This window comes from Mya arenaria, chromosome 4 (assembly GCF_026914265.1).
Source record: "Mya arenaria isolate MELC-2E11 chromosome 4, ASM2691426v1".
In the NCBI taxonomy this organism is placed as follows: Eukaryota; Metazoa; Mollusca; class Bivalvia; order Myida; family Myidae; genus Mya; species Mya arenaria.
The window spans coordinates 50,759,586-50,779,444 of NC_069125.1; the positions used below are offsets into that span (position 1 = coordinate 50,759,586).

The 19,859-nt window shown below is 37.2% G+C and overlaps 1 protein-coding gene across 1 annotated transcript; it reads right to left on the reverse strand.

The window, feature by feature from the left end:
- Nucleotides 1-127: 127 nt before the first annotated feature.
- LOC128230890 (uncharacterized) lies at nucleotides 128-13,815 on the reverse strand. The gene is made up of 10 exons (XM_052943317.1): nucleotides 13,756-13,815; nucleotides 12,885-13,425; nucleotides 12,563-12,781; nucleotides 12,016-12,151; nucleotides 6,835-7,878; nucleotides 4,284-4,362; nucleotides 3,530-3,920; nucleotides 2,969-3,187; nucleotides 2,327-2,462; nucleotides 128-1,776 (listed from the first exon to the last, which is right to left on the reverse strand). Exons 2-10 carry the CDS (start codon nucleotides 13,296-13,298, stop codon nucleotides 725-727), a joined length of 3,690 nt encoding a protein of 1,229 aa, XP_052799277.1. The 5' UTR covers nucleotides 13,299-13,425; nucleotides 13,756-13,815; the 3' UTR covers nucleotides 128-724.
- Nucleotides 13,816-19,859: the final 6,044 nt, after the last annotated feature.

Below are 19,859 nucleotides of genomic sequence, written 5' to 3' on the forward strand. Positions count from 1 at the left end.
CTTTGACCATATTCTGTCTGCAACTGTTGAACATATGTAATATATCTGTTCTTTTGAAAACTCACACAAAACTGGCCCATCAGTTGAAAGCTTAAAATATATTATAGTTAAACCGGTAACACCGGACTGAAGCAGATCGCGTTTATTATAATATATATGCTATAGTAGTAATACATTTCGGTTACATCGAAACAGTTTAATCTTTGAAACAAATCAAATTCGAACCCGATGTAACCATTAACCAATATAACCGCGTAGTAAGTCTGTTTCAAAGAGAAAAATAATCATTAAAAAATGGACCTGTAAGTCATTCACAGAGACAAAAAAATCGAAATAAGGCATGATACTCATTGTATGCATCTCTGATTACTTGCCGGACTGAAAACTTAATTTTCTGAGAATAATGTGATTTACTATCACTTTCAAGTTAGGAATATGTGTTTTAAGCATGTGTGACCATAACGTGGGAATTGTTTTCATTTTCTATTGTCCAATATGGGGTTCCGAGTAATTGTCGTCTTCAAGAATATTTTTCGATTTCATATTCACGCGTAGCGGTTCATTGACATTACTCCAAAATGTCCATGCAGGTTAAGTTGATCAGGATCAGAAACATAAAGCAAATACAAGCATATAAAAGCTACAATGTCAGTCACCAAATAAAAGTTAATTCCTTATAAAATGTTATCACAGCACTTATTATACAGACTTTTAGTTCACAGTTTTAATGCAAGCAGTTTATCTTCAGAAATTCTTCGTTTCCTGTTTCATGAATCCTCCATTTCACAACCAGCTCCGTCTCTCCGAATATGAACGTGACGTCAATCTTACGTTTATTCTGCTTTGCCCCGGGATGACTGATCAATAAGTCGCCAAGTTTGGTACATTCTGAATCATTTACATACCAAGGCTCGGGTTTTGCCGATTGATATATTTCAATCAAGGACATTTCTTGTGAGTTGGCTGGAAATTCTTTGGACAATTCGGCATTCACCTCGACTTCATCTCCCGCTTTTACAAACGCGTCAAAACAACCCATTACCATCTTCTCGCCGTTCACTTTGCCCATTCGTTTCTTTGGATGTTTCTTCTCGTTGAATATCCTGTCTACAGCAACCCCATAGGTGTATTTCATAATCCTGCTTGACACTATGTTTGGCTCATGTCCAAATCGTACAGCGCCCTTCAGGACAACCAGGCCTGCTTCAACTGGTACAAGTAATTTTCTATCGACAAACTCCCCATTTATTTTCTCTTGGACGTAACTGCTTTCGCCAAATCCTCCAACAAGTACAATGTTTTTCACAGATTTCAATCTTTCCTCTTTCAAAAGCTCTTTAAGATGAGCAATAAGTCTGTCCACAGGCTCATTAAACCAAGCATCCATAACAGATGATTCAATTCTTAGTTTGTCACCGCCACGTAGGACGACCGTATCACCAAATTCTTTCTTTGCAATCATTTCTTCAAGCTTCATGCCGGAGTGCTTCTCCGCGTATGCTCTAAGTATGGAGCTGACACGCAGTGTTGTCTTTGTTGCCGTATTCGTCTTGTGCGCACGCTTCTTCGTTTCAAATTCTCGAAGAATGTCAAAATAATCCCCCATAGCGTACTTCTTCATGTCATCTACAGCTTGCTGGCCAAATATAGACGCAATCCATTTCATGTAGTTCTCATCAACGTAGATCCCTCCCCAGGGCCCGCCACTGGCTTTGTGAACCTCTTTTACCGTTCCATTTTCTTTCCGCTCGTGGACAGAAATATCAGCTGTCCCACCTTTCAATTAAAATCATATTTTACTAATGGTAAGCAATATGCTAATCGCCTTGTTATATTTAGGTTATGGGCCGATGGCCTTTGAACAATAACTTCATTTTTTTGTATTAAAGCTGAACTCTCACAGATTTACCGTTTTAGATTTTTATATTTCCGGTCGAAAATTTTTGAACTTAAATATGAAATTCTCTGTTCTGATTTTATGTCAGCAGTCTTATATCACTGGCTTTCATAGATTTTCGCACAAATTGGCTCGTTCCAAGACAAAAAATAAAAAAAGTTGTCAAAACGCTCAATCTGTGAGAGTGCAGCTTTAAACCTGTTTATATTCAACCAGCCAACGACTATTTCCGGCAATAAGAAGTGAACATTAAAATGAAACATAATACATCAAGAAAACAACCTCCTAATTTCCTTTAAATTACATTTGATTGTGGTAACATTTAGAGATGTACATTTAAAATAAACTTCTAATGTCCTTCTATTAAAAACATTATTTAAAACTAAGAATACAACATTCAAATGGCCATTTGATATATATCTGCTGTACCTCCGAGGTCGACGACCATGTTGCGTGTCCCTGTCCCAGCCATTGCTATTCGTGCATTTTCACTATTCTCAATGCACCACAGAGATGCTGCTTCGGGCTCTAATGCGAGTTTTAACCGGTTATCTTTTATTCCTGCCTGAAAATGTTCACCACATCATCATTATATAGCAAGTATAGATTTGCAGTAGTTAAATATGATGTGACATTTATGTCGTACACTACTAATTAGTGTTATTCACTAATGGATAACCCCCAATAGAAGAAAATAATGACAACATGTAATGGTGCTTTGATAAATCCAAAACAGTTTTATCAAAGTAGTTTATGATGATAAACCAGTAATAATACAATGGGAACTACAAGCCTTGTATCCAAAAGTCTTACACAAAGACCCTGTTTAAGGCACACGGCTAAGGCTAAAAATACATTGAACACCTAGCATACAAACAAAACATACACGAATCAAAATATATTTAACCATATCAATTGAATGTCAAAGTTGGGGTCGTGTGTATAAGAAGATACTGGCGATTTAAACTAGTTTTTGAGTTCTCAACCTTTTAAAACTTTCGAATCATAGACGTACCAACTGAAAAAAACGAAAAAACATAAAAAGTTTCTTCCTTATTCTCTTTGTTTTACCTCAAGAGCTGCTTCTCGCATAAACTGTTTTGCACGATCATCCCAGATGGCAGGAACCGTGATGACGAATAGAATTTCGTTTTCTTTTAGTCCAATCTGCTGGTTCGTGACAGACTCAACTAGCTGCTCACGTAAGTACCTAATTGACATTGCAAATATTTTCAAGGCCGAAAACGGTTTTCCATTGATGTCTTCTATTGTTGTTGTTCGTGATAATTTCTAGAAAGAGCAAGTAAAATGGGGCTTAAAAGAACGTTTACAAACGACTCCTCTACATCGTTATTATGAATCGAAATGTTGGAGTTTGCATCGTTGCTGATGTGTTGCGTGTATAATGGTCCTTTTTATTTTTACGATCAATAAACATATACTGCGTTGATAAAAAAGTTCTAATAGGATGACATTTTAAAATGTTAAAATATTTTTCGACATTTGACGGAAATGTATTTCGATCTTTATGATAAACTGCATCATTTCTTTAATTCAGAGTTGAACGTGTCTAAAGAGTTAAAATTAGTGAAACGAAATTTTTAATAAAATATAATTGCTGAAAAAGATCACCTTGTTGTCGTGGAGCACCATTTTGAATCTCCTAAAGAACCGCCATTCTGTGTGCTTATCTTCTTCTGCCAAATCAACGTATTTGTTTTCCGCAAAGAACCCAAACGAATCAAATTCTCCTTTGGGGTTGAGAAGAACACAGCTCGGGGTCTTCGGAGAGATTAGTTTTTCACTTCCAGCAACCCAGTTTTGTGTTTGAATGTTCATAGGATCATTGTGAAATGAAAACGCAAAGCCGCTATAGGTTGTGCCAAAATCGAATGCAGCAACCAGCAGGATGTTTTCTTTTTTGGGCTTTGGATGGGGTATCTTGACGGTAATTTTCGGAGGGGCATCGCTTGGCCTGTCATCGGAAGTGTCTTTTCTTTGAAACAATTTTGAAAACATCTTTCTGTAAAATACGTTAAAACCAGATAAATACAAATATAGATGCGTTTCAATTATGTATATGATTTGTGAGTTAACCTTTTCACTACATGTAAGACAGAAAAAGTTTAACTTGCCCATTGAATGAAAAGAAAACTAATATATATTGTGTGTTTAAAACGAAAGTGGAGAAATAGAGTTTCCAAATAAAAAATGATTAGTAAGACCGAAACAATATTTGTTAGTTTTAATTATTTTAAAGAGGCAATGATTGTGTGTGTGTGTGTGTGTGTGTGTGTGTGTGTGCGTGTGTGTGTGTGTGTGTGTTTACTATTTTACTTAACAAAACACTAGACATACCTTTTGTTTATGAATAAAGCTAGTTTACAACTCCCCCACCGCCATGCGAACACAAACAACTTCCTGGTTCACCAGAGGTATACAGCGGGGTTTAATCAAAACGGCGACTGTATGCATAGGTTGATTATAGTCCGATATTGAATAAGTACTGACTGATTATGTATTTAGTTAAGCCTTTTAAAGGGTAGATTATAAAATAGTTTATGCATAGGTAAATACAACTGTTGATACAATTTCTCAAAAGTATATTCTCTTTCGGCAGAAATCAATTTAAAAAGTATCAATTAAAGATAATAGATAATAAAATATCTCCATTACTCAAAAAGAAAATACCCCTTGTAAAACAAGGTAAAAACCTACCTGAGTTCCGATATTCGTTTTATACGCACTGAATTATTTTAAACATAGTTCGAGATTTTAATTGCATTATTTTAGTAGTTGTGCACATCTACTTATTCCAACTTATGATACTTATGCAAAGCTTGGACGATAACTTAAATATACGGCGCTTTGTCAGTCGTTTAAAGAGAGGAAGAACAGTAACTAAATATAATTATATCAGTTTCAAAATTGGCATATAGTCGTCTGCTTGTGAGTAATTTGTCGATTGACGTATGAATATTGGCGGGAAGGTACGGGGTTTTCGTGCAGGGGTAGTATATAAGGTTGTCGATGTGTTTGCGCCATTCGAGGTTTTATCAAGTGACAAGGTTTTTGAGAATGTCGTCGCCCCTCTCTCCCCCGTTCCTTTTATGGTGTTTTTGAGGGTCATTTCTTATCAAAAATAGTTTAGAGTTGTATAACTATAATTCTGGGAAGTAGGAAACTGATATTGCTTGTCTTACATTACTACAATTCTTATATTAGCGTTCAGTTTTGTTTCAGTTTGGAGCCTTTAGTATTCCTCATAGTCTCATATCGTAGTGTAACCAAGTCACGTGACGTCTTTCGGGTGAACGTTTCCATGACAGTTTTCTGGATTATGACTTGCATTGTTTAACATCAAAACATTCTACTATACACCTTTGTTGAAATTGAAATGTTCGATATTTGTTGCCAAAAACAAGTCTATAATACACCTACTTTTTGTTGTTGTTGTTTTTGTATTATTCTACAGATTAACTCTATATATTCTACGGTGTCTGGTATATTTGGCTATTTTGATAAGGAAATAATTGTTTTACTCACGATTTGAGTGAGTAACTACTATATGTTTAAGCAACGATTACATTTTTATTCCCAGTCACAAGACTGAAATATCACTTTTGACAATAGGCTGTAATTTCTACCAATTTCACATTAAATACTTTCAATGTCCGCCAAAAATGATTTTATCCGCAAAATTAAGCAAAAGGTTTAAACATAAACCCAGTTTAATGGCACTGGGTAAACGCCAAAGACATAGAACACAAAAACAAAAAATCACAAACGAGAAACATGGAAGAACAGCACAAAACTCCACAAACAACACATTGCAAACATACTATATAAAAAATAGGTATGTTTATCAAGGATTTTTAGGTACCGCCTTGGAACGGTCAGTAAAATGTAAATTTATTGGCGGTTTAAACCAGTTTACGTGCACAAACCTCACACTTATCCCAACAATCCTAAATCAAGAAAAAACGTAAAAGTTAAATCTTATCAACTAGTCAAGCAACAACAATCTTTATTAACTAACGCAGGGGGTTCCCCATTGGAACGGTCAATGAAACGGGAGTTCACTTTGGGTTAAAAATAGTTCATGAATTCCCTACTACTCACGGGCTATTTCAATTCCACAAACCCAGTGTGTGTATACCACGTGATAAATTGCGTCAAAAACGCTACGTAGGAAGGCAATATTTTGCTTCGAACGAAGACTTTAAACAAAGATAATTCCTATTTCTTCACCATTTTAAATGAAACATAGTGCAGTCTACGCCACTTACGGACTCCCGCCTTCGGTCTTTTACCAGAGTTTGATTGGGGGTGTAGTTTCTTAAAACACTTTGACAAACCTTTACACAGTACGGCTGTCTGACGGAGCACTGTCAAAACATTATTTTTGGAAACAGGTTTGTCGAAGTGTTGGATGAAACTAATCGCCTTATCAAACTCCGGTAATAAAACGAAGGTGTGGCTCTTTAAGTGGCATAGACTGTCCTTTAGTTCATTTAAAATGGTGTAATAAAAGAAAAGTTATCTTTGACTTAAGTCTTCATTTTAAGCAAAATGATGCCTTCTGACATAGCATATATGACGTAATTTATCACGTGGTATACACACACTGATACCGGTATGTTTGCACTTTGTGTCAATTACAAGTGAGCATGTGGGGTGCTTTAGATCAAGTATTTCTGCTTTATTATAAATCAAGCGTGTACATTTTATTGGTGAAAATAATATATAGTGAGAATGACCCTGTAGATAAGAGTTTTAAAATTAGCAATCAGTTCAAATTGTATTGTGAAAGAGATTTTCCAAATGTTTTATTGAAATGCCTTCTTTGCTCTTTATGGGAATGGGCAACCGGTCCGCACAGTCATTCCTGTCATAATACACAATCACTGTTTTACGATTAAGCGCCGCTCATTTTTAATCTTTTAAACAGTCGATTTTTAAGAATTCCTCTTTTCCTGTATCTTTAACTCTCCACTTCACAACCAGCTCGGTCTCCCCAAAAATAAATGTAACATCAATTTTCTTTTCTTTTTCCTGTGGACCATTTGGGTGATGAACAATCAAATCCCCAAGTTTTGTGCAATCGGCATCGGCAACGTAATACGGCAACTTTGAAGTTGACTGGTAAATTTCTATCAAGGACATTTCTGGCGAATTCGTCGTAAATTCGTCTGATATCTCTTTATTGAGTTTGACTTCATCGCCCATTGAGACAAAAGCCTTAAAGCCCCCTAACAACATCTTTGTGTTTGTAACGACTGTCATTCGCTTTAGAGGATGTTTCTTTTCGTTAAACATTTGATCAACGGCTACACCATACGTATATTTCATCACTCTAGATGACACAATGGTTGGATCATGTCCAAACATCACTGCGCCTTTCAAAACAACAAGCCCAGCTTCTTCAGGCACTAACAATTTTCTCTCCGCAAATTCCTTTTCCATTCTCTCTTGTACATACTTGCTTTCACCAAATCCACCAACAAGCATTATAATTTGGACGGATTTCATTTGATCTTCTTTTAGTAATTCTTTGACATGTGAAATAACTTTATTCAAAGGCCCGTCGAACCAGGAATCAAAAATACTTGGTTTAACACGTACTTTATCCCCGGATACCAAGGTAAGGCCTTTTTGCGACAATACATTTCCAATGTCTTTTCCCCAAGCTTTTTCAACAAAAGTTCGCAGTGAATTGGGCAATCGAATGGTCGTTTTTATGGGAACTGTTGTACTATGAGCCCTTTTCTTGGTCTCAAATTGGCGTAGCAAATCCATGTAATCACCCACAGCCTCATTTTTCAATTTGTCTATGGATTCCGATCCAAAGATACTTCTCAACCATTGTAGATAGTTTTCGTCAACGTAGATTCCACCCCAAGGACCACCGCTTGCCTTGTGGATTTCTTTCAAAGTTTTATCTTCTTTTCTTTCATGAACAGATATATCCGCTGTTCCTCCTACAAATATAGCACAATATTAATTCCTTTCATTTTTAAATACACTGAATTACACAATAACAACATTACTGAATATGAAACAAAATGAATCCAATTGGTTGTAAATTTTCGTGAAATATAAAAAAGGTTACTTTCATGCTTTCAAGTGAAAATAACAACTTTAAGAATACTTTAAAAATCAACTGTAGTTACGCAGCTTTTATTAAAAGTATGTCAAAAAAATGGTATTAAAAAAATGCAAATGTTTACATTAAATGTTTTGTTTGTTTTCGAAATCAAAATAACACACCGTTTATTAAGGAAATGGTAATCCTATTTTTAAAACATGTTCTTGAAGTTTAATGTTTGAACATTTGCTTTCATACAAAATCACTACAAACGAAAACAAATGCTCGGATTTATATTCGATATTCATCTATAAGCGTTTGTTTTTTTTTGTTTTTTTTTCAAACTGTCTGACTTTGTAATACGAAATTCCAGGATAATTCGCAACAATCATTCAACTTAAATACCCCGCCATAAATATTCTGACACAAGTCAAATGTAAACAATGTTATCGGGCTGAAAAAGGACATGTCTACAAGCGAATTAGACTAATCCCAGAGAGTGAGAGAAATGAAAAAACCTTGAAAAAACAAGAAAACATGGAAAACTGTTTGTAATCCTCTGTTTCTACTCATACTTGGCCTTAAATTACCTCATTAAGTAAATGGCGATCAGTGTATTTCGTCATATTTTTTCATGTACCATTTAATTCATTTTTTTTGCATTGTCTTATATTCTTTGGAACATAAAATACATTAATCAAAGTTTATTGAAAAATGTTTATAAAATCTTAAAACTGAAACACGAGTAAATGATCAATAAAAATCTTGGATAACTATTTCGCCACAAGGCGGCGTAGAAAACATACGTAAATAACTATCAAAACGTGAATGGCATTCCACGTGTAGTAAAGAGGTATGCAAAAAAGGATGTATTTAGAAAAATAAAATAAAAATAAAATGAAGAATCTATTAATCTCAAAAAATAAGCATAAAAGAAATGGAAACAAATTTATTTCAAAAGAAGATCGTATTTTATTTCACTCGTGATCATACAAAATCTATATCACTTGTGGCTTTACCACTCAAAAAAAATACGTTGTTATGACGCCCGTGAAATATCGTATACTGAAATCTACAAAAATCCGCTATATCCATGACAAGGGCCTACCTCCAAGATGTTATGACGCCCGTGAAATATCGTACACTGAAATCTACAAAAATCCGCTCTTTCCATGACAAGGACCTACCTCCAAGATGTTATGACGCCCGTGAAATATCGTACACTGAAATCTACAAAAATCCACTATATCCATGACAAGGGCCTACCTCCAAGATGTTATGACGCCCGTGAAATATCGTACACTGAAATCTACAAAAATCCGCTATATCCATGACAAGGGCCTACCTCCAAGATGTTATGACGCCCGTGAAATATCGTACATTGAAATTTACAAAAATCCGCTATATCCATGACAAGGGCCTACCTCCAAGATGTTATGACGCCCGTGAAATATCGTACACTGAAATCTACAAAAATCCACTATATCCATGACAAGGGCCTACCTCCAAGATGTTATGACGCCCGTGAAATATCGTACACTGAAATCTACAAAAATCCGCTATATCCATGACAAGGGCCTACCTCCAAGATGTTATGACGCCCGTGAAATATTGTACACTGAAATCTACAAAAATCCGCTATATCCATGACAAGGGCCTACCTCCAAGATGTTATGACGCCCGTGAAATATCGTACACTGAAATCTACAAAAATCCACTATATCAATGACAAGGGCCTACCTCCAAGATGTTATGACGCCCGTGAAATATCGTACACTGAAATCTACAAAAATCCGCTATATCCATGACAAGGGCCTACCTCCAAGATGTTAAGACGCCCGTGAAATATCGTACACTGAAATCTACAAAAATCCGCTATATCCATGACAAGGGCCTACCTCCAAGATGTTATGACGCCCGTGAAATATCGTACACTGAAATCTACAAAAATCCGCTATATCCATGACAAGGGCCTACCTCCAAGATGTTATGACGCCCGTGAAATATCGTACACTGAAATCTACAAAAATCCGCTATATCCATGACAAGGGCCTACCTCCAAGATGTTATGACGCCCGTGAAATATCGTACACTGAAATCTACAAAAATCCACTATATCCATGACAAGGGCCTACCTCGAAGATGTTATGACGCCCGTGAAATATCGTACACTGAAATCTACAAAAATCCACTATATCCATGACAAGGGCCTACCTCGAAGATGTTATGACGCCCGTGAAATATCGTACACTGAAATCTACAAAAATCCGCTCTTTCCATGACAAGGGCCTACCTCCAAGATGTTATGACGCCCGTGAAATATCGTACACTGAAATCTACAAAAATCCGCTCTTTCCATGACAAGGGCCTACCTCCAAGATGTTATGACGCCCGTGAAATATCGTACACTGAAATCTACAAAAAATCCGCTCTTTCCCTGACAAGGGCCTACCTCCAAGATGTTATGACGCCCGTGAAATATCGTACACTGAAATCTACAAAAATCCGCTCTTTCCATGACAAGGGCCAACCTCCAAGATGTTATGACGCCCGTGAAATATCGTACACTGAAATCTACAAAAATCCGCTATATCCACGACAAGGGCCTACCTCCAAGATGTTATGACGCCCGTGAAATATCGTACACTGAAATCTATGAAAATCCACTATATCCATGACAAGGGCCTACCTCCAAGATGTTATGACGCCCGTGAAATATCGTACACTGAAATCTATGAAAATCCACTATATCCATGACAAGGGCCTACCTCCAAGATGTTATGACGCCCGTGAAATATCGTACACTGAAATCTACAAAAATCCGCTATATCCATGACAAGGGCCTACCTCCAAGATGTTATGACGCCCGTGAAATATCGTACACTGAAATCTACAAAAATCCGCTATATCCATGACAAGGGCCTACCTCCAAGATGTTATGACGCCCGTGAAATATTGTACACTGAAATCTACAAAAATCCGCTATATCCATGACAAGGGCCTACCTCCAAGATGTTATGACGCCCGTAAATATCGTACACTGAAATCTACAAAAATCCACTATATCAATGACAACGGCCTACCTCCAAGATGTTATGACGCCCGTGAAATATCGTACACTGAAATCTACAAAAATCCGCTATATCCATGACAAGGGCCTACCTCCAAGATGTTATGACGCCCGTGAAATATCGTACACTGAAATCTACAAAAATCCGCTATATCCATGACAAGGGCCTACCTCCAAGATGTTATGACGCCCGTGAAATATCGTACACTGAAATCTACAAAAATCCGCTATATCCATGACAAGGGCCTACCTCCAAGATGTTATGACGCCCGTGAAATATCGTACACTGAAATCTACAAAAATCCGCTATATCCATGACAAGGGCCTTCCTCCAAGATGTTATGACGCCCGTGAAATATCGTACACTGAAATCTACAAAAATCCGCTATATCTATGACAAGGGCCTACCTCCAAGATGTTATGACGCCCGTGAAATATCGTACACTGAAATCTACAAAAATCCGCTATATCCATGACAAGGGCCAACCTCCAAGATGTTATGACGCCCGTGAAATATCGTACACTGAAATCTACAAAAATCCGCTATATCCATGACAAGGGCCTACCTCCAAGATGTTATGACGCCCGTGAAATATCGTACACTGAAATCTACAAAAATCCGCTATATCCATGACAAGGGCCTACCTCCAAGATGTTATGACGCCCGTGAAATATCGTACACTGAAATCTATGAAAATCCACTATATCCATGACAAGGGCCTACCTCCAAGATGTTATGACGCCCGTGAAATATCGTACACTGAAATCTATGAAAATCCACTATATCCATGACAAGGGCCTACCTCCAAGATGTTATGACGCCCGTGAAATATCGTACACTGAAATCTACAAAAATCCGCTATATCCATGACAAGGGCCTACTTCCAAGATGTTATGACGCCCGTGAAATATCGTACACTGAAATCTACAAAAATCCGCTATTCCATGACAAGGGCCTACCTCCAAGATCGATGACCATACTACGGGTTCCAATACCGGCGAGGGCGATTCTTGCCTTTTCACTCTCCTCAGAGCAACATATTGATGCACTTTCTGGTTCTAGAGCAAGTTTTAATCTTTTTCCATCAATGCCAGCCTGTTGAGAGTGTAAAATTAGACAATTTTTTTAATAAACAACAATTAATGCAGTATGAAACTTTTTTTGTTTGTTTGATTTTAAATTGATGTCGGATGCATACTTGAATTCAGTGATAAACGTTGTGACATTTATGATGTTGAGTCCTCGAAGACTAATTTAACTACCAGCCTGTCTTCTGTGTTTTCGCTCACTGTTTCAATGCCAACATTTGACTACATGTGTTTCTTACTTGTTTGTACGTTCATCTTTAATGCTTTTGATTTGTGTGCCATTACACAAGTTCATAGCAAGTTCATTTGCAGAACTAGTAGTACTACTGGACTTGCATTGAAGTTTCATCTGCATTATTTAAGAAATACGTAATAGTTTTGTAAACTCATTTTTGATTGTTTGATTGGATCAAAATACCTTTATCGCTGCTTCCCTCATAAATTGTTTTGCACTGTCGCTCCAAATCGCAGGTACTGTTATGACATACTGGATGTCTGTTTCTTTTACTGCCAATACTTGTCTATTGAGCGCCGATAAAAAGTGGTTCTTTAGATATTGTATTGCCATTGTAAAGATCGCTAATGCTTGAAATGGCTGTCCTTGCATATCATAAACGTTCGAACGGCGTGTAAGATCCTGAAATAAAGTAATATTTTAGCCTGTCATATCATTATCTAGAAACGTTATAGTATTACTTTTACATAATTCAATATTAACTATATAATATGTATAAATTTACCTTGCTATTATGAAGGATCATCTTGAATCTTCTGAACAAGCGCCATCTCCCTTTCTCGTCGTTCAACGCATTGTCCTCGGCGAGTTCAATGTACTTATTCTCAGCCTCATACCCAAATAAGGAAAATTGATTTTTTTGATCCAGCAAAACACTTGTTGACGTCTTCAGAGACATTAATTGTTCGCTTAATGCATTCCATGATTGATTTGCCTGCACCTTTTTTGGATCGTCGTAAAAAGAGAACGCGTAACCGCTGTATGTCGTGCCAAAGTCAAAGGCCGCAACAAGAAGTTTGGTACGCAGCTCCGATTCAGCGGTAGGTTTTGCTTCAACTAGTGTTGGTTGTGGTGTTGAGGAATTGTCTTTCTTTATAATGTTTGAAAACATCTGTGTTAACTGTTTGACATTAGCCATATCGTACACTTATCCCTGTGACCAGTTTCATTGATTCCTAAACAGTCTCATGACCGTATAAAGTACACGTTATAATGTATTATTGTCTGATACTTCGTGGATTCTATTGATAATCATACTGCAAAGCCTGTAAAAAGTGTTTAAAATTTAGTTTAAACCAAGAAAATAATTTTGCAATGAATTACACGTGTAACCCGACTCTAATATTTTTATTTTAATAATAACGATATAAAAACTCCTTTTTGATATTAATATGTACGGTTTTAATACACATACATGATAAAAAACACAGGTAGATATCGAAAGTTGGTATTTGCCAAGTGTATGTAATTACAAGGAGATTAAATCAACATGTGGTAGAAGAGCAACGGAAACATTACGTTAAATAACAGGATAATCATATGAACTACAAAACAATAGAATTATGTCAATAGTAATCAAATAATAGTGTCGATACCATCAATGAAATCCATTTTAACCAAAATTCCTCACGACAGGTTGATTTACTTCCTTGTCGAAAATGAGGCTCAATGTGTCGGTTGCCAAATGGAATCGAGTTACATCCCACCGGCAGGTAAAAGTTACGGGTTTAAATAGCGTTAAATACAATATTTAACAGCCTTTGGTGTACACTTACCATTTTTTGAAGTCATATTGATAAACGCTAATATCGAAAATCAATCGTTTGCGATTGAAGTCAATGATTTCGGTAATGATTATCGCTATTTTGCTTTATTTTCTAAAACAGGATAGAACTAATATAATAAGCATTTTTTTGTTGTTGATGTTTTTTTCAGAAAAAAAAAACACACACACTAAAATATATGTAAGATTTTGCTCTCGTGCTCATTCATGTCATAAACTCTAATTTCAGGGGAAAAAAACTATGCACATAATAGTCAATGTTTGACAAGTCCGTAATGCTGTCACCTGTATTGGGAGCACCTTCACTCTCGTCGGACGGGGGGCCCGGTAAACAAATAGGCTGTTTGCAATACACAAGAAACAAGACTTTTAGAATTCAGTATGCAATTGCATTTATGGTATCGTTTGGTATATGATGTGTTGCTCCGTTTAACGCGTCGAGTAAGTAAAGGTAATGGTTCTTGTGTTATAAATTAAACGAGTTCATTCCAAGGGAGCTACAGCAACAAAAATGGACAAAGAATACTCTAGGTATCAATCGGACAAGCTTGTTGTGTTGAAGTCACCGCGAACTCGACCTTTGACCTACTGATCTCAAAATCAAATAGGATTATCGAACAAGATACCGACCAACGGATGGACCGACATGCGCAATGCAATATAGCCCCGCTTTTTCTAAGAGAAGCATAATAATCGTTCAAAGAAGGGATCCGGATGCTTACAAAAACAATGGATTACACCCATTCCATGAACGCCTTTGTGAGACCATGTTCTTCCTATGCAATGTGGCTGGGGTCTTGCGCTGATTAAAGTACGTTGTGGCGACATGTACATGTATTTGGTCCCTGTACGAAATCAGATATACATAACAATGACTTTGAACGAGTGATGACTTTGATCCAGTAAACTCTTGTTTCACTGACCGAGCCAAGGCGGTAATCCCATTATTTAAAGGTAAATAATGTTGATGAGAGTGTAGTTTGTTTGTGATGTTTGTATTTGTGTCTTAGTTTATATATATATTTTGTGTAAATGTTAACTGATTACAAACAAAAGTGTTTGTTGAATATAATGTCACCTTCTCAATTAAGGGCTTGCTTTTGGGCCTACGAGACACTTTGAGTGATGCTCCCCATTAATCCCGATTCCTGTCTTACGTGCACGGCGCCTGACATTACGGCATTTTAACAAACTGCTGGGAGATGTTTAGAATGTACCATCCCAAGCCTTAGTAGATTCATTTTGACCTATTAGAATTGAGCACCTCGAAATAATAGATTCACAAATAAGTACATTACCTGGCAAAGTAACAAGTCAAATGAGGAGGCCATTGTTTAATGTATTGAATTTCAGTAGGAACATCAGATGGTTACATAGTTTTGGCCTGCACTTTTTTATTGAGATTTGTTTCAAATTACGGTAATCAGCATGTTCGTTTATATTTTGAGACTCTAAACTGGATCAGAGCCTTTCACACTCTTAACTTGACTTAAGTTGTGAATCGTTTTTATTAGGGCGTAGGCAAATTCCAAAGAAATCGCAATGTTGAAGGTCTTTTGCAATACTTGACCCAACTATTAAAAAAGCAGGCACTGTTCGAATAATTAACCTTCTGACGAATGCACGAAAATAGCGAAATAAACCATGACGATAAAGTTGGAAGGTAGTTGGTAGTTCGGGATTCCAATATTCAACTTCCTACTACTCGCCAGTTGGGGATTCGAAATAGTCGAGTAGCTTAATATCAACATCAACATCTTACTCTGATTTTTCGATTCCCCAACTGGCAACTTGTAGGTAGTTGAATTTTGGAATCCCCAACTGGCAACTGGTAGGTAGTTGAATATTGGAATTCCCAACTGGCAACTGTTAGGTAGTTGAATATTGGAATCCCACCTGTCAACTAGTAGGTAGTTGAATATTGGAATCCCAAACTGGCAACTGGTAGGTTGTTGAATATTGGAATCCCAACTGGCAACTGGTAGGTAGTTGAATTTTGGAATCCCAACTGGCAACTAGTAGGTAGTTGAATATTGGAATCCCAAACTGGCAACTGTTAGGTAGTTGAATATTGGAATCCCAACTGGCAACTGGTAGGTAGTTGAATATTGGAATCCCAAACTGGCAACTAGTAGGTAGTTGAATTTTGGAATCCCCAACTGGCAACTAGTAGGTAGTTGAATATTGGAATCCCAACTGGCAACTGTTAGGTAGTTGAATATTGGAATCCCACCTGGCAACTAGTAGGTAGTTGAATATTGGAATCCCAAACTGGCAACTAGTAGGTAGTTGAATTTTGGAATCCCCAACTGGCAACTAGTAGGTAGTTGAATATTGGAATCCCAACTGGCAACTGGTAGGTAGTTAATATTGAAATCCCAACTGGCAACTAGTAGGTAGTTGAATATTGGAATCCCAAACTGGCAACTGGTAGGTAGTTGAATATTGGAATCCCAACTGGCAACTAGTAGGTAGTTCGATATTGGAATCCCACCTGGCAACTAGTAGGTAGTTCAATATTGGAATCCCAAACTGGCAACTAGTAGGTAGTTGAATTTTGGAATCCCCAACTGGCAACTAGTAGGTAGTTGAATATTGGAATCCCAACTGGCAACTAGTAGGTAGTTGAATATTGAAATCCCAACTGGCAACTAGTAGGTAGTTGAATATTGGAATCCCAAACTGGCAACTGGTAGGTAGTTGAATATTGGAATCCCAACTGGCAACTAGTAGGTAGTTCAATATTGGAATCCCAAACTGGCAACTGGTAGGTAGTTGAATATTGGAATCCCAACTGGCAACTAGTAGGTAGTTGAATATTGGAATCCCCAACTGGCAACTAGTTGGTAGTTAAATATTGGAATCCCAACTGGCAACTAGTAGGTAGTTGAATATTGGAATCCCCAACTGGCAACTAGTAGGTAGTTGAATATTGGAATCCCCAACTGGCAACTAGTAGGTAATTGAATATTGACATCCCAACTGGCAACTAGTAGGTAGTTCAATTTTGGAATCCCCAACTGGCAACTAGTAGGTAGTTGAATATTGGAATCCCAAACTGGCAACTGGTAGGTAGTTGAATTTTGGAATCCCCAACTGGCAACTAGTAGGTAGTTGAATATTGGAATCCCAACTGGCAACTGTTAGGTAGTTGAATATTGGAATCCCACCTGGCAACTAGTAGGTAGTTGAATATTGGAATCCCAAACTGGCAACTAGTAGGTAGTTGAATTTTGGAATCCCCAACTGGCAACTGGTAGGTAGTTGAATATTGGAATCCCAACTGGCAACTGGTAGGTAGTTAATATTGAAATCCCAACTGGCAACTAGTAGGTAGTTGAATATTGGAATCCCAAACTGGCAACTGGTAGGTAGTTGAATATTGGAATCCCAACTGGCAACTGTTAGGTAGTTGAATATTGGAATCCCACCTGGCAACTAGTAGGTAGTTGAATATTGGAATCCCAAACTGGCAACTAGTAGGTAGTTGAATTTTGGAATCCCCAACTGGCAACTGGTAGGTAGTTGAATATTGGAATCCCAACTGGCAACTGGTAGGTAGTTAATATTGAAATCCCAACTGGCAACTAGTAGGTAGTTGAATATTGGAATCCCAAACTGGCAACTGGTAGGTAGTTGAATATTGGAATCCCAACTGGCAACTAGTAGGTAGTTCAATATTGGAATCCCAAACTGGCAACTGGTAGGTAGTTGAATATTGGAATCCCAACTGGCAACTGGTAGGTAGTTAATATTGAAATCCCAACTGGCAACTAGTAGGTAGTTGAATATTGGAATCCCAAACTGGCAACTGGTAGGTAGTTGAATATTGGAATCCCAACTGGCAACTGGTAGGTAGTTAATATTGAAATCCCAACTGGCAACTAGTAGGTAGTTGAATATTGGAATCCCAAACTGGCAACTGGTAGGTAGTTGAATATTGAAATCCCAACTGGCAACTAGTAGGTAGTTCAATATTGGAATCCCAAACTGGCAACTAGTAGGTAGTTGAATTTTGGAATCCCCAACTGGCAACTAGTAGGTAGTTGAATATTGGAATCCCAACTGGCAACTAGTAGGTAGTTGAATATTGAAATCCCAACTGGCAACTAGTAGGTAGTTGAATATTGGAATCCCAAACTGGCAACTGGTAGGTAGTTGAATATTGGAATCCCAACTGGCAACTAGTAGGTAGTTCAATATTGGAATCCCAAACTGGCAACTGGTAGGTTGTTGAATATTGGAATCCCAACTGGCAACTAGTAGGTAGTTGAATATTGGAATCCCAAACTGGCAACTAGTTGGTAGTTAAATATTGGAATCCCAACTGGCAACTAGTAGGTAGTTGAATATTGGAATCCCCAACTGGCAACTAGTAGGTAGTTGAATATTGGAATCCCCAACTGGCAACTAGTAGGTAATTGAATATTGGAATCCCAACTGGCAACTAGTAGGTAGTTCAATTTTGGAATCCCCAACTGGCAACTAGTAGGTAGTTGAATATTGGAATCCCAAACTGGCAACTGGTAGGTAGTTGAATATTTGAATCCCCAACTGGCAACAAGCAGGTAGTTAGATATTGGAATCCCCATTTGGCAACTTACAGGTAGTTAAATATTGTAATCCCCAACTACCAACTATTTTCTATCTTTACCGCCATAATTAATGAGAAACCAGCATGTAACACATATGTGAACATGGGTAAAAAGACGAAAGGGCGCATTATCTAATTACATTCACACCTCTTTACTTAAGAACAGTGTATAGTCTGAATCCCCAACTACTAACTAGGCTGGTAGTTAAATATTTACGAATATCCAACATGCAATGTTTGAATAACCTACTGGCGAATGTACCAATACTATTGATTTATCTCGAAGATTCATATGAGTATATGCATCGAAGTACCTTCCGTTTATGTGATCGCTTTTTAACATACAAACTTTATCTAATTTAATACTTAAAAAATAAATTCGTCTGGCAAAACCTATATCTGCCAGACAATTTCCACCATTTCGGAAATGCACTTCTTTTTCCTTCTTGTCACAAATAACCTGCAGAAACTTGGCCGTGCAAATATAATTACCTTTAGCGTGTAATTTCTTCACATGTGTACCTTTAAACCATAACTAATAGACAAAATATGAATCCCCAATTACCAACTAATAACGTCGCGAAGAACCAACTGGAAATGTTCGAATAACCAGCTGGCTGTTGTACGAAAAACAGTGCAATAAAACAGTGTGTCTAACGGACACTCACATGCGTTCAAAGGTAAAAAATATTATTCATTTTTTTATGTAAAAAAAATGTCAAGAAATTAATGTCATTTACTCGTTTGTTTACATTGGTTGTGACCCGTGGTGACTATTGTGAGAGCACCTTTAAGTCACGAGACTCCTCACCCTGTAAATGCATTTTTCGTTAGCGTCTAGTAGATCGACATTTTTCGGCAATTTTGTTCTCGTTAATTGTGTAGCGCACTAAATGTTTCCACAAGGACAAAATACGGCTCTTATAATTTATCAACTCGTTTTTGTCATCATTGGCCCAAACCGAAACAAGTATACATGTATTTGTGTTTTTAGCTGGGTGGCATTCTGTTGCGATTGTTTTGTGTCCGTTTCTTCGTGAACATTTTAACCATTTATAGCTTAGGCTTTCTGGAGCAATCTTAACTATATGAATGCATGGACAGATGATATGGACCCGATAATGTGTGTATGGATAAGTTTTTAAAAATCATCTGTTATAAGAATTGTATCGATAACAATTAAAAACATTAAGAAGTTAAGATTCATTATATATTCAATATACAACGTACCGAAATGTCATCGTAAGCATTTTCGACTTGGTTCGCTGCTTTTAAAAACATGTCCCCACCCGACTGAACACAGATAAAAAAATAGGCCTTAA

Coding starts and splice junctions, on each gene's coding strand:
- LOC128230890 (XM_052943317.1), bottom strand. CDS start 13,298: ATGGCTAATGTCAAACAGTTAACACAGATGTTTTCAAACATTATAAAG. Junction 12,782..12,884: donor TGATCCTTCATAATAGCAAG/GTAAATTTATAC, acceptor ACTTTATTTCAG/GATCTTACACGCCGTTCGAA. Junction 2,463..2,968: donor TGCGAGAAGCAGCTCTTGAG/GTAAAACAAAGA, acceptor GAACATTTTCAG/GCAGGAATAAAAGATAACCG.